Source organism: Planococcus citri, chromosome 4 (genome assembly GCF_950023065.1).
Source record: "Planococcus citri chromosome 4, ihPlaCitr1.1, whole genome shotgun sequence".
Lineage (NCBI taxonomy): Eukaryota > Metazoa > Arthropoda > Insecta > Hemiptera > Pseudococcidae > Planococcus > Planococcus citri.
Window position 1 is genome coordinate 13,459,458 of NC_088680.1, and position 21,003 is coordinate 13,480,460.

General features: G+C 40.4%; 1 protein-coding gene across 3 annotated transcripts in view; it reads right to left on the reverse strand.

The window, feature by feature from the left end:
• The window catches only part of LOC135843417 (serine/threonine-protein phosphatase 4 regulatory subunit 1-like), a 68,425-nt gene that overhangs the window by 6,566 nt on the left and 40,856 nt on the right, over positions 1–21,003 (reverse strand). For all 3 annotated transcript variants that reach the window (XM_065361294.1, XM_065361295.1, XM_065361296.1), the window contains 3 exons: positions 5,206–5,330; positions 4,031–4,194; positions 1,117–1,263 (listed from right to left, as the gene is read on the reverse strand). In XM_065361294.1, the coding sequence (XP_065217366.1) occupies positions 1,117–1,263; positions 4,031–4,194; positions 5,206–5,330 (436 nt within the window). The remainder of the gene's footprint in view (positions 1–1,116; positions 1,264–4,030; positions 4,195–5,205; positions 5,331–21,003) is intronic.

Consider the following 21,003-nt stretch of genomic DNA (forward strand, 5'->3'; position numbering starts at 1 on the left):
AAAAGTATGTACACAAAATACCATACTATTTGGTAAGCCTTATCATTACTCCAACAGCGATAAAACGCTTCCGGCGGGTTGACTGCGGTAATCTTCTTCCATCGTGATCACGGTATGGGCCAGTCCAGCACCGGCGAATTCATTAAAGTGGCTGTGATACGGCAATCGAAAACGGCATTTCACAACAACTTTAACGAAATCGATAGTGCCATCGTCGTCGTACCGTACGTAATTTCTGGCAACCGATCTGCGTCACCAAACACCTCTCTTCCCCAAATAAAACAGTAGGCTGATGCTCATCAAAGCTGGCTGTGATAAATCCAAACTAATCCTTTACGACAAGCCAGTTTTGATGACAACAACCTGCCTCTCTTCTCCGATCGTTGGTAACGCGTGAATTTTCATCAATATCGCAGTCTCTCTATTACGAATACTCTTTCAAGTATCACTCTTGCCTTTTATTTTTTGCTTTTCACGCGCCAAACTCTCTACACTTCGAGAGAGAGAGATCAACGGTCGCGCGAAGGCAAATTTAGAGAGCTCGGCTGATTTTCGTCGAGGGAAAAAACACACGTGTAGGGCTCCCATGTCTCGTAGATTGATTAATGAACCGCATGAAAGACAAGATAGTGAGACGAGTATTCAACGGTCAACATCTCACTACCCATGTCTTTCATGAGATTCAAAATTATATTCGTTATTATCATCGTCGCAAGAGGTGTCACATTGTACATAGTCGGGGACACGGGACAGAATTTAACTCTAGTATAAAATTATTACACGCTGCCATCTCCGGCAACCTCGGTGGATTTTCGGCCACTCATTATCGTTAATTTTATCGTACAACATTTACCGACTAGTTTAGTTTACAATCTTACGAGAGGAGTAAAAAAAAATACCTTCGCCGATCTATTCTCTATTCTATAGTCTAAATACACGTAGACGCCATTATCGTCGTTCTGTTCGAACAATAATTACATTGTATATGCATGACATACACGTACTTAAAACTACGTACACGTTACATTATAATACAGACACGATAGTAGCAGACCAAGACGGAAAAAAAAAGCCAACGTACGGGCTCGGGGCTCGATTCTCGTTCGGCATACTTACATTTCCGGCAGCGATAACGTTGAGTACATTTCGAGGATCGTCGACCAAAGCCGTATAAATCTCGTTCATCATATCTTCGATGTTCTGCTTGCTGATTAGATTCTCGTGTAGTAAATATTTCAACGTATTATAAGCTTCTTTGCGGACCTGCGAGTTGGGAAAAAAAATAAAAATAACCGTTAGTCTAATCGTCTCTAAAAAACTTGCATTTTTTTTTACCCCTCATAAGATTATCGTCGCAAATGTGGTCGCTATCGTATCAACCAAAACACCAGACACCGTCGTCGAACCGATAATTTACACCTACTTGGACTGTGTAGGTAATTATCATTACACGTGCAAGAAAAAAATTGAAAAAAAATTCTCCCACATGACGAATTCCCGATACATATTTCGTTCGCTCATTTTTATTCTGATCTAGGAAAATAAAGGCCACCGTTTGAGATAACAAACACACGAATCTACATACTCGTTGTTTTCATCGCCAGAGCCAGAGCTGAAGTCAACGCTGCTAACAATTTTCTTCTTCGACACATACCAAGGTTAATGCAATTCGCGCCACGACCGCATACCACACGTATGCGGTATGCCCTACCCTTCTATCTCTTTCGTTTCGCATTTTAGTCCATATAAATGTATTTGTGGGCCAAGTTGCTCCTTCTTCTTCTTTCTCTTCTCCTTCTCCACCAGTCAATACAATGCGTATCTGTCAACGACAAAGATACGTTCAACAGTAAAATGCATCTATACAACACAAGATACACATTCTTCTTCCTCCTCCTTCTTCCCCAACAATCCGAATAACTGCATCTTTCACTCACACCAGCGAACGGACAAGTGCCATTATTGCGGACTGGTTTTTCGGTGTCGTTCGTTGTCGCTGTCCTAGTCGTCTTCGGTCTTCATCATCATTATCATGATCATTGATCGCGGATACGTTCACTGCTCGTCGCTGACGTACACGAAAGAAAAAATTTCTTCCCTGCTCGATTCCCTGCCCTCATTCTTTCTCTATACTAATATCTCATTCCATGTGCAGTTCTGAAGGACGGACGGCATGGCACGAGTATCGTATCGTATCGTATGATCCCCTCCCTCTCACCCCTCCGGTCGTCGAAACCGTGATTCGAAAATAACGTAAGTCGTAAGTACGTTATTATGCTGCCAAGCTAGAGGCCATCCGTCGTCGTCGTCGTAGTCGTCGTGAAATTATGTAGATAAAAAATTGTCTGCTGCGACGAGTTAGAGAAAAAAAAAAAGAAACACGAGTTTTGTTGCGAGACAGGATTTTCCCAACAGTTGAACTATTTCGTTGCCAATTTTCATTCCTCTCTTTACCTCCACTCAAAGACTCCTTCGGTGTACTAGAAATTCATTCATTCCTTCGTTCGTTCGTATGCATAATTTTTTCACTTTTATTATTCGAGAAGTTCGACCTCGTCCTCGACTCGGACTAAAACGCTAAATTTCGAAACTCCTCGTACGAGGATCTTCTCGTATTCTACACGTTTTTCCAAACCAATCGATCCAATCGACAGAATTTCATCGAAGAATCGAAAAACAGAAACCACACGAGCCAACTCAACTCATTTTTCACGATACCCACACGCATTACTTTTTCTTTTCCATTCGCAATTTAACCGCAAAAAAAGGGGCAGGGAGAAAAGGACGACATCGAAGTTCTCGATTATTTTCGAAAACATCCGTGTCGCGCATCGTTTATCACGATGGCTTTTTCGACTCAGCCGCCCCGTTATTTTGCAGAGGAAATTTCGCCGAAATGCGCCGATAATAATTTATCAATTTCATCGACGACTATTTTTCTTCGTCTTGTTTTCCGCTTTTTCGTTTCGATGTTTTGCCAGATGAGAAGAACGAAACAATTTGTTCCTCTTCTAATTGTGGAGGATTTTTCAACTACACGAGTTTTGGGGGGGGGTGAGTATACGCAAAGTGGTTCATGGGGGAGGAGAAATCACCATTTAGAACAAAAATGACCACAGAAACCTCACAACTCAACTTCATTTCCCCTCCTCCCCTCTATTCATTCATGAAAATTTGGCGTGTCAAAAATTTTGAAATTGACGAAGGGGTTCTTCGAAGTCGCTGATTTTCAATTTTAAATGTGGGGTACCAAAATGATTGGTAATTTGCCCTCCCCTCCCGACTCAATTCCAAGATCCATTTGTTCGTTGACTCCAAAAGGGAGGACGGTGGTAAGCAGCAAGCATAAGTCAAAATCTCCAAATTTTTCACGTTCGGAGTGAAAATGCATGTGATTTGACAGCACAAATCTGATTCTAGGACCACAGAGAAATAATTTCAAATTCGATCAGACATTCCAAAAAATACTACAAATTAAGATTTAAAAATGAAAATTGACCATTCCATTGTTAAAAATGAACATTGTTTTGCAATTTTTTCAAAAATATTCCGTGTTATTGGATTTTAATATTTTTTTACTACTAATTTTTCTCGAAATTTTGACTGATTTTGACCACTTTTACGATCCATCTCAAGAATCACCAGCACTACCCACCTTTTTGTCATTTCCATAACTTGTTAGACACCCCAGACTTGGCTTCTCAGCGATTTCAGCTCATCTCCTACCTTCTTTTTTCGGGATACTTACGAAATGACTAGCCTCTTGACCCCTCCCCTACCCCTTTTCATAGGTGAAAAAGTAGCTTCTCACTGCATAAAATTGAAACTCGAGTCAGTCGCGAGTTGCACAACCTTCTTTCCTTCTCATTTTTACGCAATCTGGATTTTCGTTCAACGATAGAAGATTTTTCGATTAATATATATATTTTTTGTCTCAGAAGATGCTGGTGTCAAGTTGATACGATAGATAACAATACGACGTAAGTAAAAGGACTAAAAAAAGCTAGCTGCTCGGAGGCAACTGACTCACCTTAATATTTCTGGTTTTGAACTCGTCGGCGATATCTTTCAGCACGATGACCAGGATATCGGTGACGATGAGCGGTTTCAGCGATACCAATGGCGAATCGTATTCGGCGCAAAAGCTGGCCACTTTTTGCAGACTGTTGAGCAACGTGCATTTTACCATCGGTTCTGTATTTCAAATTACATGCAAGAAAACCAAAAAAACCAAATTAAAAAGTTGGAAAATCGATACTTTAAAACTGCCGATAAAGTTACTTTTAGAATTTAGGGTAAAAAACCTGCATAATATTGAAGCACTTCTTTCGTTGGTCACCTCTCATCCTTCTCATCCATCCTCGCCTTCCTTCTTCTGAATCGAGAACTGATCAGAACCCAGACTGCCCAGACATGCAGACTACTTGAACCATGAAAAAATGAGAGAAAAAAAAAGAAAAAACTTCAGATCTGATTTCTCATCCTTCTCCCCCCCCCCTTCAGACAACTCGAACTTGAATACATTAAGCCAAAACACATCCTAGAAATGATTTCTCAAAATTGAAGGAGTCTAACTAAATATCAAAATGAAAAATGAGAAGTTTGAATACTTCACTCGAAGGGGGGGGGGGAGGAGGGCTTGGAAATTTACATTTTAATTTCTCTATTTTTTCAACAATGAGCCATAAGGCACTCCATACGATTTTCCAACATCGAGGGTGTCTCAACAAAATATCAAAATGAAAAACCAGAAGATCATCACTTCGTCTTCACATGAGATTCAGAGGAGGGGGGGGGGTGTCTCAAAATTAATATTTCAAATTTGTCAAAAATTTCTTGATTTTTTTTCAGGTAAAGTGGGAGGAGAATGAAAAATGTTCAATTTTTCGTATTAAAAAGTTGTTCAAATTTCCTACTTACAGAAAGGATGAGTGAAGAATTTGTTTCAAAAATTTGGCTTTAATCTTTTCTCCCATCATCCCCTCCACCTCCTAAACTATTAATCGTACCAAACAAGACCATTCAGATCGCCAAACAGAAAAAAAATCGTTCATCCACCTTCGACATTCACTATCATTTTTTTAAATCACCATTCCTCAACTTCAACAAGTGTATCCAAAGCAACGCTGAACACATTCACAATTTCACACCTACGCGTTACATGCAATAATAAAACTAACTTAATCGTTCCAATTTATGACTCACCTTCGTCCTGGGACAATTTGGCAATTTTGGCGAATACTTTTTCCACGTCCGTGTGCTCGCTGTACGCTTCCACGGAGGATACGGCTTGTTGCAAAACATCTAGTATTTGTTTGGCCGCGGATATTCTGTAAAAAGTCAAAAAAGAACAACAAACGTTAGTTTTATCGTTTATAATATTACACGTAAGATGAATACAATAAGGCTAAAAATCGCTAAAATCTATCGTATGTGTCAAGAGCATTAGAGACTACACCGGGGAGGGGGAGGGGGTCAATTTTTGAAAAACCAAAGTCACGTCACTCAAATTTATGAGGAGGCGGGGAGATAAACCGTCAGATTCAGGTAAAATGGTGAGCATTTATTTTCTCGTTTCATTGTCAGAGAACCAAGGAGGAGAGCACCAAAACATCCGGGTAAATACAGATTAATTTCAGTTCAGAGACGATGATCGTTAAAACAGACAAGATTTCGAATTCAGAAGATCATATTGGATCTTCTTGCTCGATTTGATTCTCTGCTATTAACTCCCTTTTGTACCCCCCCTCCCCATCCTCCACAACTATTCACAGTATTCCACAGAAAATCTCAATTTTTACTCATCAAATACTACGAAAACAAAATCAAATCAACGTTTAAACTCATCCAAATTATTCCCAAAAGAAAAGTCCTCCTTCAGACCGTAAAATGTCCACTCGAAGGGCTCAAACGTAAGATCAAATTCAACCCATCAACGTTCGAGGACATCATCGATACCTCCTATTACAGTGTATCGTTCACGTATACGACATTTTAAATTGAAATTTCCATTCCAAGTTCATTCGCTATACTCATGAGAAGAGCAACAACTGGAAGAGTGCATCCGTTACACAACCGAACCGACACAGCACAGCACAGCTCAGCTCAGCTCGTGCACGAGTACACAAGTTTGGGCACCGTTCTCAGAGCCACTCGCATAGGTACTGACCTGCCGCAATTAATAATTTCCTAATTAAAAAATCTACCGCATCATCGTCGTCCCTGCCTGCCTGCCTGCCTCAGCCTGCGCATGTATAAAATGTATATCACGTACTCGGTCATACCCGTATAGATCACTGCTCACACACACACTGTGCATTACTCATATGCAAGCAAGCAAGTAAGCAACCAAGTAAGAAAGTATACGGTACCTAAACCTACTATATAAGTTTATGTACATTTGTACGTACGTACGTTCGTACAAATCTCGCTCTCTCGTACACATGCACACAATTACCAAGACCTTGATCGCAAATCACGTCGTTGTCGGTTTCGGTGCCTCCTGCGCCACGTCGCCATACCATTTCTCTCTCTCGTGTAGTACTTCGCCGGCCAGGTTCTTTGCCAACATTCAGCACACACACACACACATACATACACTGACATAAGTCGTCGTATGAAAACAAGCTGTAATACACACCACACATTGCCAAAGCACAGCACAGCTACTGCTGCTGAGCGCCGCCGCCATCACCACCGCCGCAGCGCAGCCAACGCCACAAAGGGCGAACGACCTTTTTATCGTCGTCATCGTCGTCGTCGATGATGGTTTTTTCCGCGCGCGAAATTACATACACACATAAAGTACTAGTGGGTACCTCGTCTCTTACTCCTTTTTTCCCTCTCACCGTTCGTCGTTTCCTTCGCTTCATTCATCGTCACCGCAACCACCACCATCATCATCATCCTCATCTTCATCGTACCGCAATGTTTCACTTTCGATGCTCAATTTTCTATAAAATTGTCTTACTTTTTCCGTTACTCATTCCAACCTTCCAATAGTGCTTTCGATCCAAACCCCAATGCTTGCAAATGCCTCGAGTGAGTCCTCAGCTCCTCACAGCAAATCGAATCATCGAACTTGGCACCATTTTTTTGACGTCACTAATCCGGGAATCAGGACTGCAACCATAGTATCACAATCGGGAATTGAAAATCACGAGTTCTAGACTCTTGAGCTCAGAAATGGCCCTGAATGGCTCCAAAGGCAGAGCTCACCTCATATGAGAAAAAAAGATCTGACGACTCCAGCTACAAAGCCAGGATCACTCTTAACAAAATTTGACCTCAGGATTCCACATTTTGCAGAAAACTTTCACATCCAAGTTCCAAAGGAAAAGCTCTTCGCGAATTTGAGCAGTGTGCAGAATAAACAAGGTGAGAGGGGGTGCCTTCGATCACCCCAATGCTCAATTCACACTCATCGCAACAATCTCAACCCCAGTTCCACTAGAAAAAAACCCAAATCAGTTTCCAAATCGATCGACAGCATTACGTCATCACTCAAGTACCAAAAAATCTCAACCCCAACGCGATGACTGCATCCTCGATATGCAACAAAACGACCTTCCAAGCAGTTTCCTCCCTTACACACCGTTCCACTTTTACCATGAGCAGCGACATCAACAGCAACGACAGAAGCAGACCTAGTACATCGTATTTCACAGTCATCGAACCGAACAAAATCTGCACCGTAGGCCCTTCCTAACCCCTTCATCATTTTCACCCCTCCTGTCCTCGTCTTTCTCTACAATATAAACTAGTTCAGTAGCTTTTGAAAAAAAAAAAAAGGAATCGAGCAAAGAGCATTGACACGGTTACACCTCGGCCATTGCCATTGTCATCAGCAGCAATACCAATGACTATGTCTGCACTACGTAGTACTGCAGTTACTACGTATCTCGAGACTAGACGATCCCCTATTTGAAGAAATGAAACCAGAACCATGACTGAAGGGGTAGAGGGAGTGAGGGCCAATGTACGACTTTAGTAAAATATACACATGCTGTAGCGGCAGCTGCAAATTATGCTGCTCTTTAGCAGCGGTGCCAATGATCTCGAAAAACGACAACGGTGATCATTTCCTCCCCATGTTACCAACCACGAATACTCGTACGACGACGCTCGTCGTCAACGATTTACGATTTCTGGCACCCTTCGGGGGTAGTACCCTTAACCCCTCTGGTCTTCTGTGCGCATATATTTTGTATGTACGAACTAGATTCGTTGTTTCATTGCCGATGCATCCGGTCGTATGTGCGCTGTGCTGTGCATAACCTTTCTACGATGACGTGATTCTTCCCTTTCTATCTTCCCTTATCATCGTACTGTTTCAGTTTTTCATCTCTTTTTCACAGAGGCTCATGACCTTTTTTTTTTCATAATCATCCATCGTATTAGGAAGAATCTAGGGTAAACATAATGCTCAGAATGGCCTCATTTTCATCAAATTTCCCAACAGGGGGGAGGAATGCAGAGGTCTTTGACTTATTTCGACCAAGGATATAATATAACATACACATAGGATCGTGTAGATACCTCGTGATCTAACTATAAACAATCGAAAATACAGCAGAGCAAAATTGACCTTCTCAAACGTCCACAGAACAGTTCAGATCACTCGATCAATGAGGCTTTCAAATTCGGGATCTTCACTTCAGAGCGGAAAAATCATAGTCTTATCAACGTGCGTATCCATCAAAAGATGAATGAATAAGAATGAAGTCATGAAATACCACATCAACATTAGAAATTACTCGAAATCTCTACACTTTTGGATCTATCCGCACAAAAATTGCTCGAGTCGTTAAAAAATGACCTCTTCTAAGAGCTCAAATCAAATACTGCTGATCATCGCCAGACTATTTCATCGTAAACCATTAATCTCAGATCTGTAAGAAGAGACTCATTCCTAGAAAATTTCTTGATGATTAAATCATTCTACGAGAACTTCCATCTAATCTGTGTATTCCACGTGACAGAGACCTACCACACAATACGAGTCATATGATCGCATCACTATTACGAATTACGTCATCACTGTTAAGACAACGCGTCATTTTCGGTCAGTTCGACGCAGCTTACTCGTGCAATTTGAGACCAACACGCGAACTATAGAACAAAAATGATGAAAAACTGAGGTTGCTATAGGTAGGTATGTGTACTTCGTAGGTAATCAAAGTTTAGTAATATTGCTTCATCCGTTTCCGGTATCTTCCAAAAATAGCGCGACATATTTCGTTCATTCGTCACCATCGCAGATGATCACTTTTTCATTTTTATTGCGTATTTTATTACTGAGAGAATGACTAACTCATTCACAAATATAAAAATCTAGGACGATAAGCGGAGGCCAAGAATTTCTCAAGCTTTGCCATCCGGATGTCCGAGGTATTTTTTTACCCTGAAATGACCTGATATTTCAGAAATCTCCAAAAGCGTTCATGTCCCTATAATTTTAATCATTCATCTCTTTTTGTTTTAGAAAATTTTTGGCTAAAAAATGACAATTTTCAAGCAATTTCAGAAAAAAATTGAGACTTTCAGAAAATGTTTGCAAAAAATCGACATTTTTTAGTGATTTAGCATTTAGCGAAAATAAAGTAAACCTTCTGAGCAATTTTTAGCAAAGTAGTGAGACTTTTTGGCATATTTTTTGAAAACTTTTTGGTAAAAAAAGGGACGTTCATTTGGTAAGTTGACAAAAAGCAAAACTTTGACAATTCTAGGAAAAAATCAAAAATTTTTTTTTCAATTTTTGGCAACAGAAAAGACTTCAAGGACAAAGCGTGGTAAAAAGTGAAACATTTCGAATTTTTGGCAAACAAACAATAACTTTCAATTCAGGAAAAAAATTTTCTGGCAATTTTGACAGATCTGAGTTTGCTATTTTTGACCGAAAGCGAGATTTTGACTATTTTAACCAAAGGCAGTGTAACTAATTGAAAAATGAAAAAAAAAGAAAAATTTTATAAATTGTCAGCTCTCTTGTGGAAATTACTGAATTTTTTCCTTGAAATCGGGTCAAGATTTGAAAAATTGAATTTTTGAAAATTAAAGTAGGTACAAGCATAGAAAATCATCATTGTGATCGCAATTTTTTCCAAACTCAATTTTATCGTGGATTTGTGACGAAAAATTCAACATCTTCAAGATGAGAAATGAGAAACCTAGAAATTGAAATCATTTTCATATTGTGCTAAATTCATTTCAAAAAGTTGAAACAAAAATTCAATAGCAACCAATAAGCAAAAAGCAAAAACTCTCTTGCAATCAGTGAATAGCTGATGGCTTGTTTTCTTGAGTCGACGTCTCTATTTCAGTTGTATTTCGAGTTCAAATCGATCAAATTTTTTTTGAAAGTCGATTTCAGAAAATTTTTCATTTTGAAAAATTCCGACACCACTTTCATCATACTGCGATGCTGCAAGATCAAAAAATAATTTTCAGAGCTTCTACGCTTCTCTCTTCGTATCAGCATTCTCTACAATCAAAAACAACAACAACAACACCACCAACTGGTGGAAAAGGCACTCCAAGACACACTGCTCCAATAAACATGTCACATGAGGTATCTCAACACGTTAGCAACATCATCTACAACCACAAACACGATCGCCCACTCATCGCGATCTTCTCTTACACCATACACACATTCATCTCACTACCGCCCCCTCGAAAAATACGCATACGTAACCGGTATTAACCGCTTTTAGGCGCCGTAGCCGGTCCACCAAAAAGCACACAAGCACTGTACACACATCATCAAGACGAGAAAATACATATAAAAGAAAAGAAGAAATACGCAGGAGAAAAACCCGCACATTCGTACACACGAAGAAGAAAGATCTCGTTTTCTCGCATAGTTCGCGCTGTGCGGCAGCAGCACCACACACGTCCACTCTTCACAAAGTGTAAACCGTGAGAAAAAAATGCCGAGTCGTCGTCTTCTTTTCTTTCTTCGGTCTGCGGACTCCTCGTGTACGTAGAGACTCTTACAACTACAACCAGCAGCGTACTATTAAACACGTCGCGATTCGATATTTCCCGCCAAAACCTTGTTTTCTACTACGCACAACAAAATCACCACTATACACTCCAACTCACTCCTTTACACCGAATACCAAACAGGCTCTGCGTCTTCACCTCGTCTTCGATGGTGACTCGTTTTTAAACCTCTCTTCCATACCCTCCAGTGTCGTCCTCTATCTACCTCTAGTAAACCTTACGAGATGAAATGCGTACATGTACACTAAAAACTCTCACCTTTGTCCCGGCTCACTCTTCGACCGCTCCTCATACACTGATTTATTTCAAATACTCCGGCGTACAGTAATTCTCTATTCAGAAAAACAGCTCTCTTTTTCCCTCCATCATCATGATCTTCTCCAGAGTATAAATCAACAACAACAACAACCGGTACAGGGTATACTACGCATAATCTGTACACGTTAGATACCTATACACATTTCATTTTTCTGACAACAGGCCGAAGCAATGCGGTATCTTCTTCCCCACTGCACATTGATTATACCAAACAACAGAGACAGAACCAGAGAAAAATGAGAACACATGAAATGAAACCAGCCAGCTCCTCCATACATATTATTATTACGTACAAATACATAAACATCTCGAGGAGTCTCTTTCAAGAAAGAAAAACCTGCGCAGTTAGGACGAGTGAGAAAAAACACGAGCCTTATTTTACACGGCACCCGGTAGATAAACACCGCAGCAATGGCGGCTACACAGAGAGGCCTTTCAACTTCCCAGCCAGGCACCATAATCGCTGCGAGTCGTAGAGTTGAGAAAATATTACAGGTCTACAACGACGAGTGCACAACCGCATACCAGAAAACCACCAACGCCACTACCTCGCTCCTCATCACAATAATGAATGTGTATCCGAGAGTACAGGGTGCCACTCTCTATCTAAGCTGCACACAACATTCTTCGCAGCTCATCTATCCTTGGATGTCGTCTCATAATCGAAGAGTAATTCTGTTCGTACGTTGGTTCATTCATTTACAGAGCTCATTCATTCATCGACGAGAACCACCAAGATAAGAGAAGGATCGCGTCACAAAATACACAGTTCCACAGAAAACTTCATTGAACAGAGTTCAGAACTCATCAAAGAGAGGCAGAGACCCAAGAGGAAATTTGAGGGGCAACCAGCACAGAGGATCAGGATGCAAAATCTGGAAGCTGTTGAGCTGTGAGGTGGAAATGTTGGAGCCGAGGAAGAATTTCCAGCCAAACTGAAATTTCACGAATCAAAGTTCAGAGTACTCATCAAAGAGAGAAGCCCCCAAGAGGAAATTTGGAAAATCCTGGGCTGTGAGGTGGAGTTATTGGGGCGAAATTTGAAAAATTCTGGGCTGTAAAGTGGAGTTGTTGGGGCCGAGGAAGAATTTCCAGCCAGACTGAAATTTCATGAATGAAAGTTCAGAGTCCTCATCAAAGAGAGAAGCCCCCAAGAGGAAATTTGGAAAATCCTGGGCTGTGAGATGGAGTTATTGGAGCGAAATTTGAAAAATTCGGGGCTGTGAAGTGGAGTTGTTGGGGCCGAGGAAGAATTTCCAGCCAGACTGAAATTTCATGAATCGAAGTTCAGAGTCCTCATCAAAGAGAGAAGCCCCCAAGAGGAAATTTGGAAAATCCTGGGCTGTGAGATGGAGTTATTGGAGCGAAATTTGAAAAATTCGGGGCTGTGAAGTGGAGTTGTTGGGGCCGAGGAAGAATTTCCAGCCAGACTGAAATTTCATGAATCAAAGTTCAGAGTCCTCATCAAAGAGAGAAGCCCCCAAGAGGAAATTTGGAAATTTGGAAACTTCTGAGCTGTGAGGTGGAGTGATTGGGATCGAGGAAGAATCTCCTACCTCGTTAGATCACAAACTCAATGTAATCACTTCAAACCAAGATCTTGTTGATGTATTTAGCATCATATCAATCCCCCCTCCCCCTGGTTTGTTCACATTCGCCAATCTACCAGATTTAGGATCCTTTCACGATTTCTTCACGCTGTGGGCGACCAGATAAAGACGAAACAATCTTCAGCAGCAGCATCAACATTGCCGGTGTCCTAATACGTGAAATACGACGTCGTCTGTTGACCATATTATTGCCTTTTTTCTCCATCTTCAGCTCCCTACATCATGCTCAGTCAATGTAACGCGCGATATCCGTCTTCAGGGCCTTTCATTCTCTTGCCATTATCCTTACTTATTCTCGTTCCAATCATTCTTTCTTCATATGGAAGAATGTCGCGCCTGTTTCCTTCCCAATAATAGTAATGATAGAAAGAATTCACTACTTAGTCTCTTATATGTACTTGGAGAGAAGTAGGTATTCTTTTCAAGGACAAAACCGCCCACCCTTCCTTTCACACAATACAGTATGTTTTACCCCATCCATTCTACGCTTGCTTACCACCCTCCAAGACGTGTATCCGTCATCCCTCTGACATTCATCATCATTGTTTTTTTTTTTTTTTACATCACCTCGCAGTAACCAGATACTCAATCTCTCCAAGATGGAACAAAAAAAACCAAGAAAATTCTTAACAGTCAAACTACGTACAAAAAAGAATGGAAAGAATAAATAAACTCGGTCTTTTAATTTTCTTGGGGAAAAAAAGAAGGAAAAAACGACGACGAATATACTCAACCACACAGTCACAGTCATAAGAAAAGCAATAATCAGCCAACATTCAACATTCGTACCAATTTTTTTTTCACACTCTGTCTTTCTCTCTTATCTATAAATACCACCACGCAGACGGCGGCGCATTTTTAACGACTTTTTCGCCACAACCACCACCGCCATGCCATGTCTTGCTTTGCTTCGTTTTCTACTACGCGTCGCTTGACCATGACTAGGTATACACCGTATATTATACTGTACTACCTATCTCCCTTCAACTCCAACTCTTCTCTTTCACTACTATAGCAGTATACGTATTTCTCGCCACTTGCTTTCTTGCATTACTTACTAGTGCATCCGCCGCGCTGCTGCTGCTGTTGCCATCGTTGTAGTTGTGTATGTATATAGTTGACGTTGCGAAAATAGGTTAAAAACGCGGCTTGTCTAGACTTTTACTCGCCCACCATCGCGCATCGCCATCGATACGCATACTTTCGTGTGGCCGAGTCCGTTCGTTTACACCGACAATTTCTTACCTCTTTCTTGCCTCTCGTCTCATCTCATCTCTAACTGGACTCCTCCAAGATGTGATTTTTTTTACTCTCGCGCATTTCTTTTTCAACGTAGAGCAATCTCTACCTTTGGCAGAAAAAAAACACGAGCTCGAAAATTATTTACCTGTGCAATGCAACATTGCAATATACACTTTCAGACATAGCGACCCTTCATTTTGATCGTCGACCTCGTCCCGTGATCATTCCTCAGCCTCATCTGCATAGTTATTCTAGCATCCAGCTCTCCCCCCTCCAGCACCTTACTTTATGTTGCTTTCAATTTTAGCACCGCTTGTCGCCACTTCCGTTCGTTAAAAATAACCCTAAATAAGATTCTCCTCTTTCAACTGTGATCCGGCGAATCCCTCTGTCGTCTCTACCAACATTGTATCAAAGCAACTTTTTTTCTGCACCTTTTACCAAAAACCAACAAACTGCGAGTCTGATAAATATCCCCAATTCTCTTTTTCTCTCTGCCCCTGCACTGATCCGGTTCGATGAGACATGAAAAAATGCTATAAAAAAGGACGGAAAGAAGTATTCAATCGAGGGTACCTAGGGAATGATCATTCCAGTTACCTTTTAGGCTTCTTCTATACATACCTATATTGTCTCGTCAAGTACTAAATTGCTAAATCTTGATTCGCCATTGTGATATGGCACGAAATGTATCCCCTTTTTCGAGATTCTCGTTTTAGACTTAATCCTTTGCACCCTTCTGTAGGTATGTGAAGTTTCCATGCACTTGGGTCATTGCTCTCATTTTTATTTCAGTTGATATGCACCTGATCTATTGCTGTCAGAGAGAACATTCACTAGGTATCAAAATCCATTATGAGATTGGAAAGCAAGCCTACAGTGAGGGGAAAATCTGCTAGCAATTGATTCTCAAAATGATTACTCGTCCCTCTCACACATTTCCTTAGGTTTTGATCTGATTTGACAGCTACAAACCGGGGGGAGGATTCTCTCGAAAAGAGGATTTGGAAAAATTTTCAAAATGGAGATCGATTGATGAAACATGGTGGTTCGCAAAAAAAAAGATGCCAGAGAATTTTGACCAAATTCAGTGGAGATTTTCATTTCAAGTAGAAAATAATTCAGAAAAAATTCTAGCTCCAACTAGGCCACTGCCCAAAATCACCCACTTCTAGGGCTCTACTGAGCGTTTGAAAATTGGAAAATGGTCGATTTTTGGGTAAATTTGTGTTTTGAAAATATTTTCTTCTCTCAAATAATATTTCGCATCAACTATTCCGAAATATCGAAAAATATCATTTTTGAAAATGGAGCAGTTATTTTTTGGAGTGCAATGGTGCCAATTTTTTGGTCCATCATTGTCAATTTCACTTCAATTATTGTAATAATGACCAAAAATTGGCACAAATGTACTTCAACTTCGATGTTTTGGTAAAATCAATGCAAATTTTGAACAGAAAATATTTCGAAAACACAAATTCACTCAAAAATGAACGATTTTTAAATTTTCAATCGCTCATAGGAACCCTATAAGCGGTCTGGGATTTTGATGGCAATGTCCTAGGGCAACGTCGAATCTCAAATACCATCTTTTGGATCAGAGCCATTTGTGTCAAAACAGGTTGGGTGGAGGGGGGGGGGGGGGCTAGAACGAAAAAAACACGATTTTTCTAAAAATGTCCTCACCTTGAAGACCCTCATCTTCCTTCCAGAAGCACCTCCGGAGATGGCATTTTTTTCTGAGTAACTTTTCAACTCAGAATGAAGGTCTCCAGTGAATTTGGTGCAAAATTCTCATCAGTTCAATAGACCTTGGTCTGATCTTCGGCATCACAGGTGATTATCTGTACATTCAAACCCAATTCAACGTGTGATTGAGTTATTTTGTGATCATTTTCATTCACTCCCCTTCAATTTGCTCTCCCATCTCTCTGTCCAATCTTTTCATTCCAATTATCGAAATTCCTATCGGTTACCAGAGCATCGAATTTGCTCCTAAAACTACATTGCTAGTTTGCTACCATCTTCATCATCACTACACAGATGAAAACAAATCCCCAGGCTACCACTACTCACATCCACACAAGCCTGCAGGCGGCTATACGAGGAATTCGCGAAACCACTTCTGAACCATTGATGGTTCTCGAATACTGTTTGCTTCTCTTCTGGCACCATCACTCGTTCTTGAATAATCGATCGATTTCAGCAACTCGTACCTTACTGCTCTGATCTCCCAGCTCGATTCGCTTCGACTTCGGTGCTCACTGTTCCTGTTCATTTAGTCGCTCTTTCTCTCACACACAAACATAATACGCGCGTTACAAATCGAGTATGTCGTCCCCGTTACAATAAGGCAGCAACACCGCTGCCGCCGCCGCCATCTACGACAGCCGACAATATTCTTCGTTTTCCGAGCTCGCAATGTGTTCGCTTCTCGTTCTCTCTCTCTCTCTTTCTCTGCTCTCGACTCCAAAGTGCCATACGCGCGAATGCATTTGGCCAATAATTCAACCTTCCTTCTCTCATATGCTCATGCTCATGTACGACGAGTACGCCTGTCTTTCTCGTTCTTTCGTCGTAAAAAATGGGGTTAATTGGTAGTTGCGGAATTTTATTACGTGGAACCACGCTGCACAAGCCGCTATACAAGTACAAACGTAAGACCGAGTCGAAAACCCTCGTACAACATCAACGGTCACATTAGTCAGACAACTGCTCGCCGCAAGCGAAAAATATCATCTATACTATTGCATTCCGTCGTCTCCGTCTCGAATGGCACGACGACAACAGCTGCAGCTTTCGTCTGCTGCGCTTTGTCACCTTCCTTCAACACCCGGATTTTTTCCAGCTCTCGGTTTGTCATACAACAGCAGCCTTTCCTATTCCTACTACATCTTGAGGTTTCGTTTCGATCGACGACTCGAAGAAGACGCCGGGTGCATGAGCATATTGACATGACGTATGATCGGAAATTATGCACTCTAGACTCGTTGAAATGAGAAATTCACTTTCGAATCATCCTTCTTTTTTCAGATCGACTCCCATCAGCCACCACATAAGATCCAATGGAAATTCTTTTGATATAACCCAACCTAACCTATCTCAATATTCAAGATTTATTTTTAGAATCCAGCACTCAAAATTGGAATATTTTCAAAAATTTCAAAGCATAACATCCCAATCTCACAACCAAAAGATCAATCACTAAAATCACACATTTGGACCGTCATCCAAAACACTGCAACCCTCACAAATCAGGACTACAGAAGCGAACATCCCTCACTAGAAATAAAATTCACCTCGCTTTATCTTCCTCTCCAGCATCTTTGTCCACGCACATTCGATCAGCCAATACGTTTCTCGAGAGAAAAAAATCAAAGAAAGGATAGGAGAATGGACCAGATAGACTGGTATTTTATCAAACGAAAGAATAAGCAGAAAAAAGAGCTCGCACTAGGATACAGATAACCTTGAAAGGCACCATGTGGTTTCGCGGGCGCCAAACTCGCGAGATAGTCGATATGCATTCTTTCTTCTTTTTCCGCTGGTCTCATCCACACACAGCATACACATACATCGTGTACTAATAAACCATAACCTTCTTCCAAGTTTCTCAATTTCTCATCTCACTCAGCCCGCCAGCCAATCCATCTAAAAACACCTCCATTTCACCACCACGTTTCGCTGTTGCAAATCATCGTCCAGAAATTCCATTAAAATACTCGTACAATTAGGTATACATAAATGACATACCTCTACTATTCGGCTACAAATTACGTACCTTTTCGCCGAACTAAACTCAATAACACCACGTCATCGTTGGGATGACTCAATGGCTCAGGTTTAGGGTCACCACACCGACCGTGCTCTCCACCTCCTCACCACACCTCGCAATCCGCGGTGTAATTCGAATTACACTACGTAGCGCGCAACCTTATACACACGCAGAACGAGACCGGGGACCGGGGAACACCAGTCAAGTCACCAAGTCGTATAACCGTGCGAAAAAATTCCGCGCATATAATCACGCACAGGTCAAGGGCCATTTGACTCGACTGCGTCTCTTGCACCGCCAGCGCCATCGCCATCACCTCCTCCGTCGCAGCCGCGAATGTCAACCCGAATCAAGGTAAAGGGTTGAGATGGTTGTTGACCATTCAAATTTAAACCAATCGGCAGCAGGGTGAAGAGGCAAAAAAACACGTGTCCGCGTACCATACACCTATTATAAAATATAAATCGAGTATCTCTCTCGCGCTAATCAACAATGTCCGCGTACCACAGTGAGAGAGAGAGAAAGAAAGAAAGAATGAGAGATAAGAAAGAAAACAAAAATTATGCCACAACAGCCGATAGCTAATTTATCGCGTTTGTTACTCAACACCACCACCACCTTCGTCGAACAAACATTGCACGATATTTTTTCATTCGTCGTTCGAATTCATTCATGATTTATTCAATTCTCGTCGGTTCTACTACCTATGTCGATCACACATTCTGAATATTTCGAGTACCTTTATGTTCATGTATGATTACTGAGAAATACGTCATCGAATCCACCGATAATGTCGAATTGGAAATTCAGTTCGAAGAAAGAAAAGATGGAGAATAGAGAAATGTTTTTGAAAATTTTCTCGTCTGATTAACAAGATGAAATTATGAATGATGAATTTCATCGATTTTGAATTGATGAGGGGAAATTTGACTGCCAGTCTCGATAATTTTTCCCATTCTGATTGTAAATTTATCTTCCTTCCGAAAAAAAGGAGGGGGGAGCAACAAAGAAAATTGACTCAATCATGACTCATGATACTTCACAACAACAAATTCGACGAAATTTTTGACGAAAATAGAAAAAATAAAAACATGGGACCATTTTTTGAAGCCTTCCTGACAGATCTGAAGGGACAAAAAAATTCAGAAAGCAATGGTGATTTCATCACTAGCTGGTATTCAGAAACTTTATCAGTGAAAGTTGGTCCTTATGGTCCAAATTCTTCATTGTGAATTTTTTTTTTGCTAACTTGGCCACGAATCCTTCAAGTAGAGTGAAAATTAAATTTTTGTACAAAATTTTCATCTTTGGAAGCTTTTCACCAAAATACATATTCCTTCAGATTTTTTATTCAAGTAGAAGACCTCAACATTGCATAAAAAACAATTTTTCTTCGGATTTTTATAATCAGTGTGATCGCGATTATGGGCAAAAATTCGTTTTCTGGCAATAAATAAATCATTCAAGCCGAATAACAGTGTTGAAAATGAAAAACCAAAACTCACTCGCCCTTCTCACACCTCATTTAAAAAATTCCATTGGTCGACAATTTTTTTTATTTTTTTGAACATTTACACTACAGGTACCTCTCTGGGAGAAGATTAAAAATTTTGGATCGGATATAAGTAGTCTTTTCACAAAATAATACACATACGAAAGAAACATGCACCTACTTTTTTGGATGTTTTCTTCATCCTTACATAATCTTGTTTGAAATTCATTACTCACCTGAAACAAAAAAAAAAAACAAAATTCATTTTCAATTGATTGCTAATATAATCACGAAATACAAGACAAATACGAGCAATAATATCATAACATAATATTTGGAAGTTGTCACATGTTGAAATCCTGCTGTGTTGCAGGGTTGCAATGATCAAAATATTCTGAATTTCATTTCACACAAAGTATAAAAATATCATAACTCGAGGATGTCTGAAAAGTTCAAAAATGAGGTTGTAAGAACTTGTATTTTGAAAAATTTGCACCACGTGAAAATTTATGGTGTTTCTTCTTTCTCCACCTCTTGAATAAGAAAAGCAATTTTTTCTACATCAACGTTCAAAAAATTTTTTTCATTTTCAATAGCTCAATTTTGGATTGAATATTGTACTTAATTTTAAAAATTGGGGGAAAAACGTTTTTTCCTGATCTTTCTGAAAAATAAAGACCATCGAACGAAAATAGCACGTAATCCACTTCTAAAAATTACAGAGGAAAAATTCAATCAACATTCTGAAAGAAAATTCTCCCAAAAAATCGTCTCAAAAATCATCATTACACTGCACACATCATAATAAAAATGTCTAATGTAGGTACGTTCTAATTCAATTCAATCAATCATCGCATTCATCACTCAAATCAAACTTCATTTCAATACACAAACTCGAAAACTCAACTCCACTTCAACTCTCGAGTTCATCTTTTGATCTCAGCCCGGCCAGAAAAACTTCACAAATACTACCACTCGTCCGCGCGAAACCTCAATCACTTCATTCTACGTAGTACTACAACAAAAAAAATCCGAATGAAACCGAAATTCATACACGTTTTTTTACGTGCACTACTACGTAACAACAACCTACGTACTACGTATTATCGTAATCGTAACTTCATAAATAAATATGTAATCTATACACACACATTCACACGCACGCTCGTTCAATTTGTCTTAAAATATGCGCGCGCGCGATATCATCGCGTATAAATGTGTATACTCGCGCTTTTATGTATTGGAAAAAAATACACCACGAAGAAGAAAAACGTTCATAGACGAAACGATGGCACCGACCGACAAGTTCATTAACACGCGTCGAGGTTATTCTCGCAGTCGCTACCGCTGCCGTCGCCGCTGCCGTCAATATCGTCATCGACGTTGCCGCCGCCGCCGCCACCGCCACCATCATCATATCGACGACGACGATACCAACAACAACCATAACCATCAACATCGTCATAATCAACGCGATAATCGCGCGCGACAACAACGCAGCAACCAATCATTCGTTGACATAACCCGCCAAAAAAAAATCCACAAACCACAAACCCACC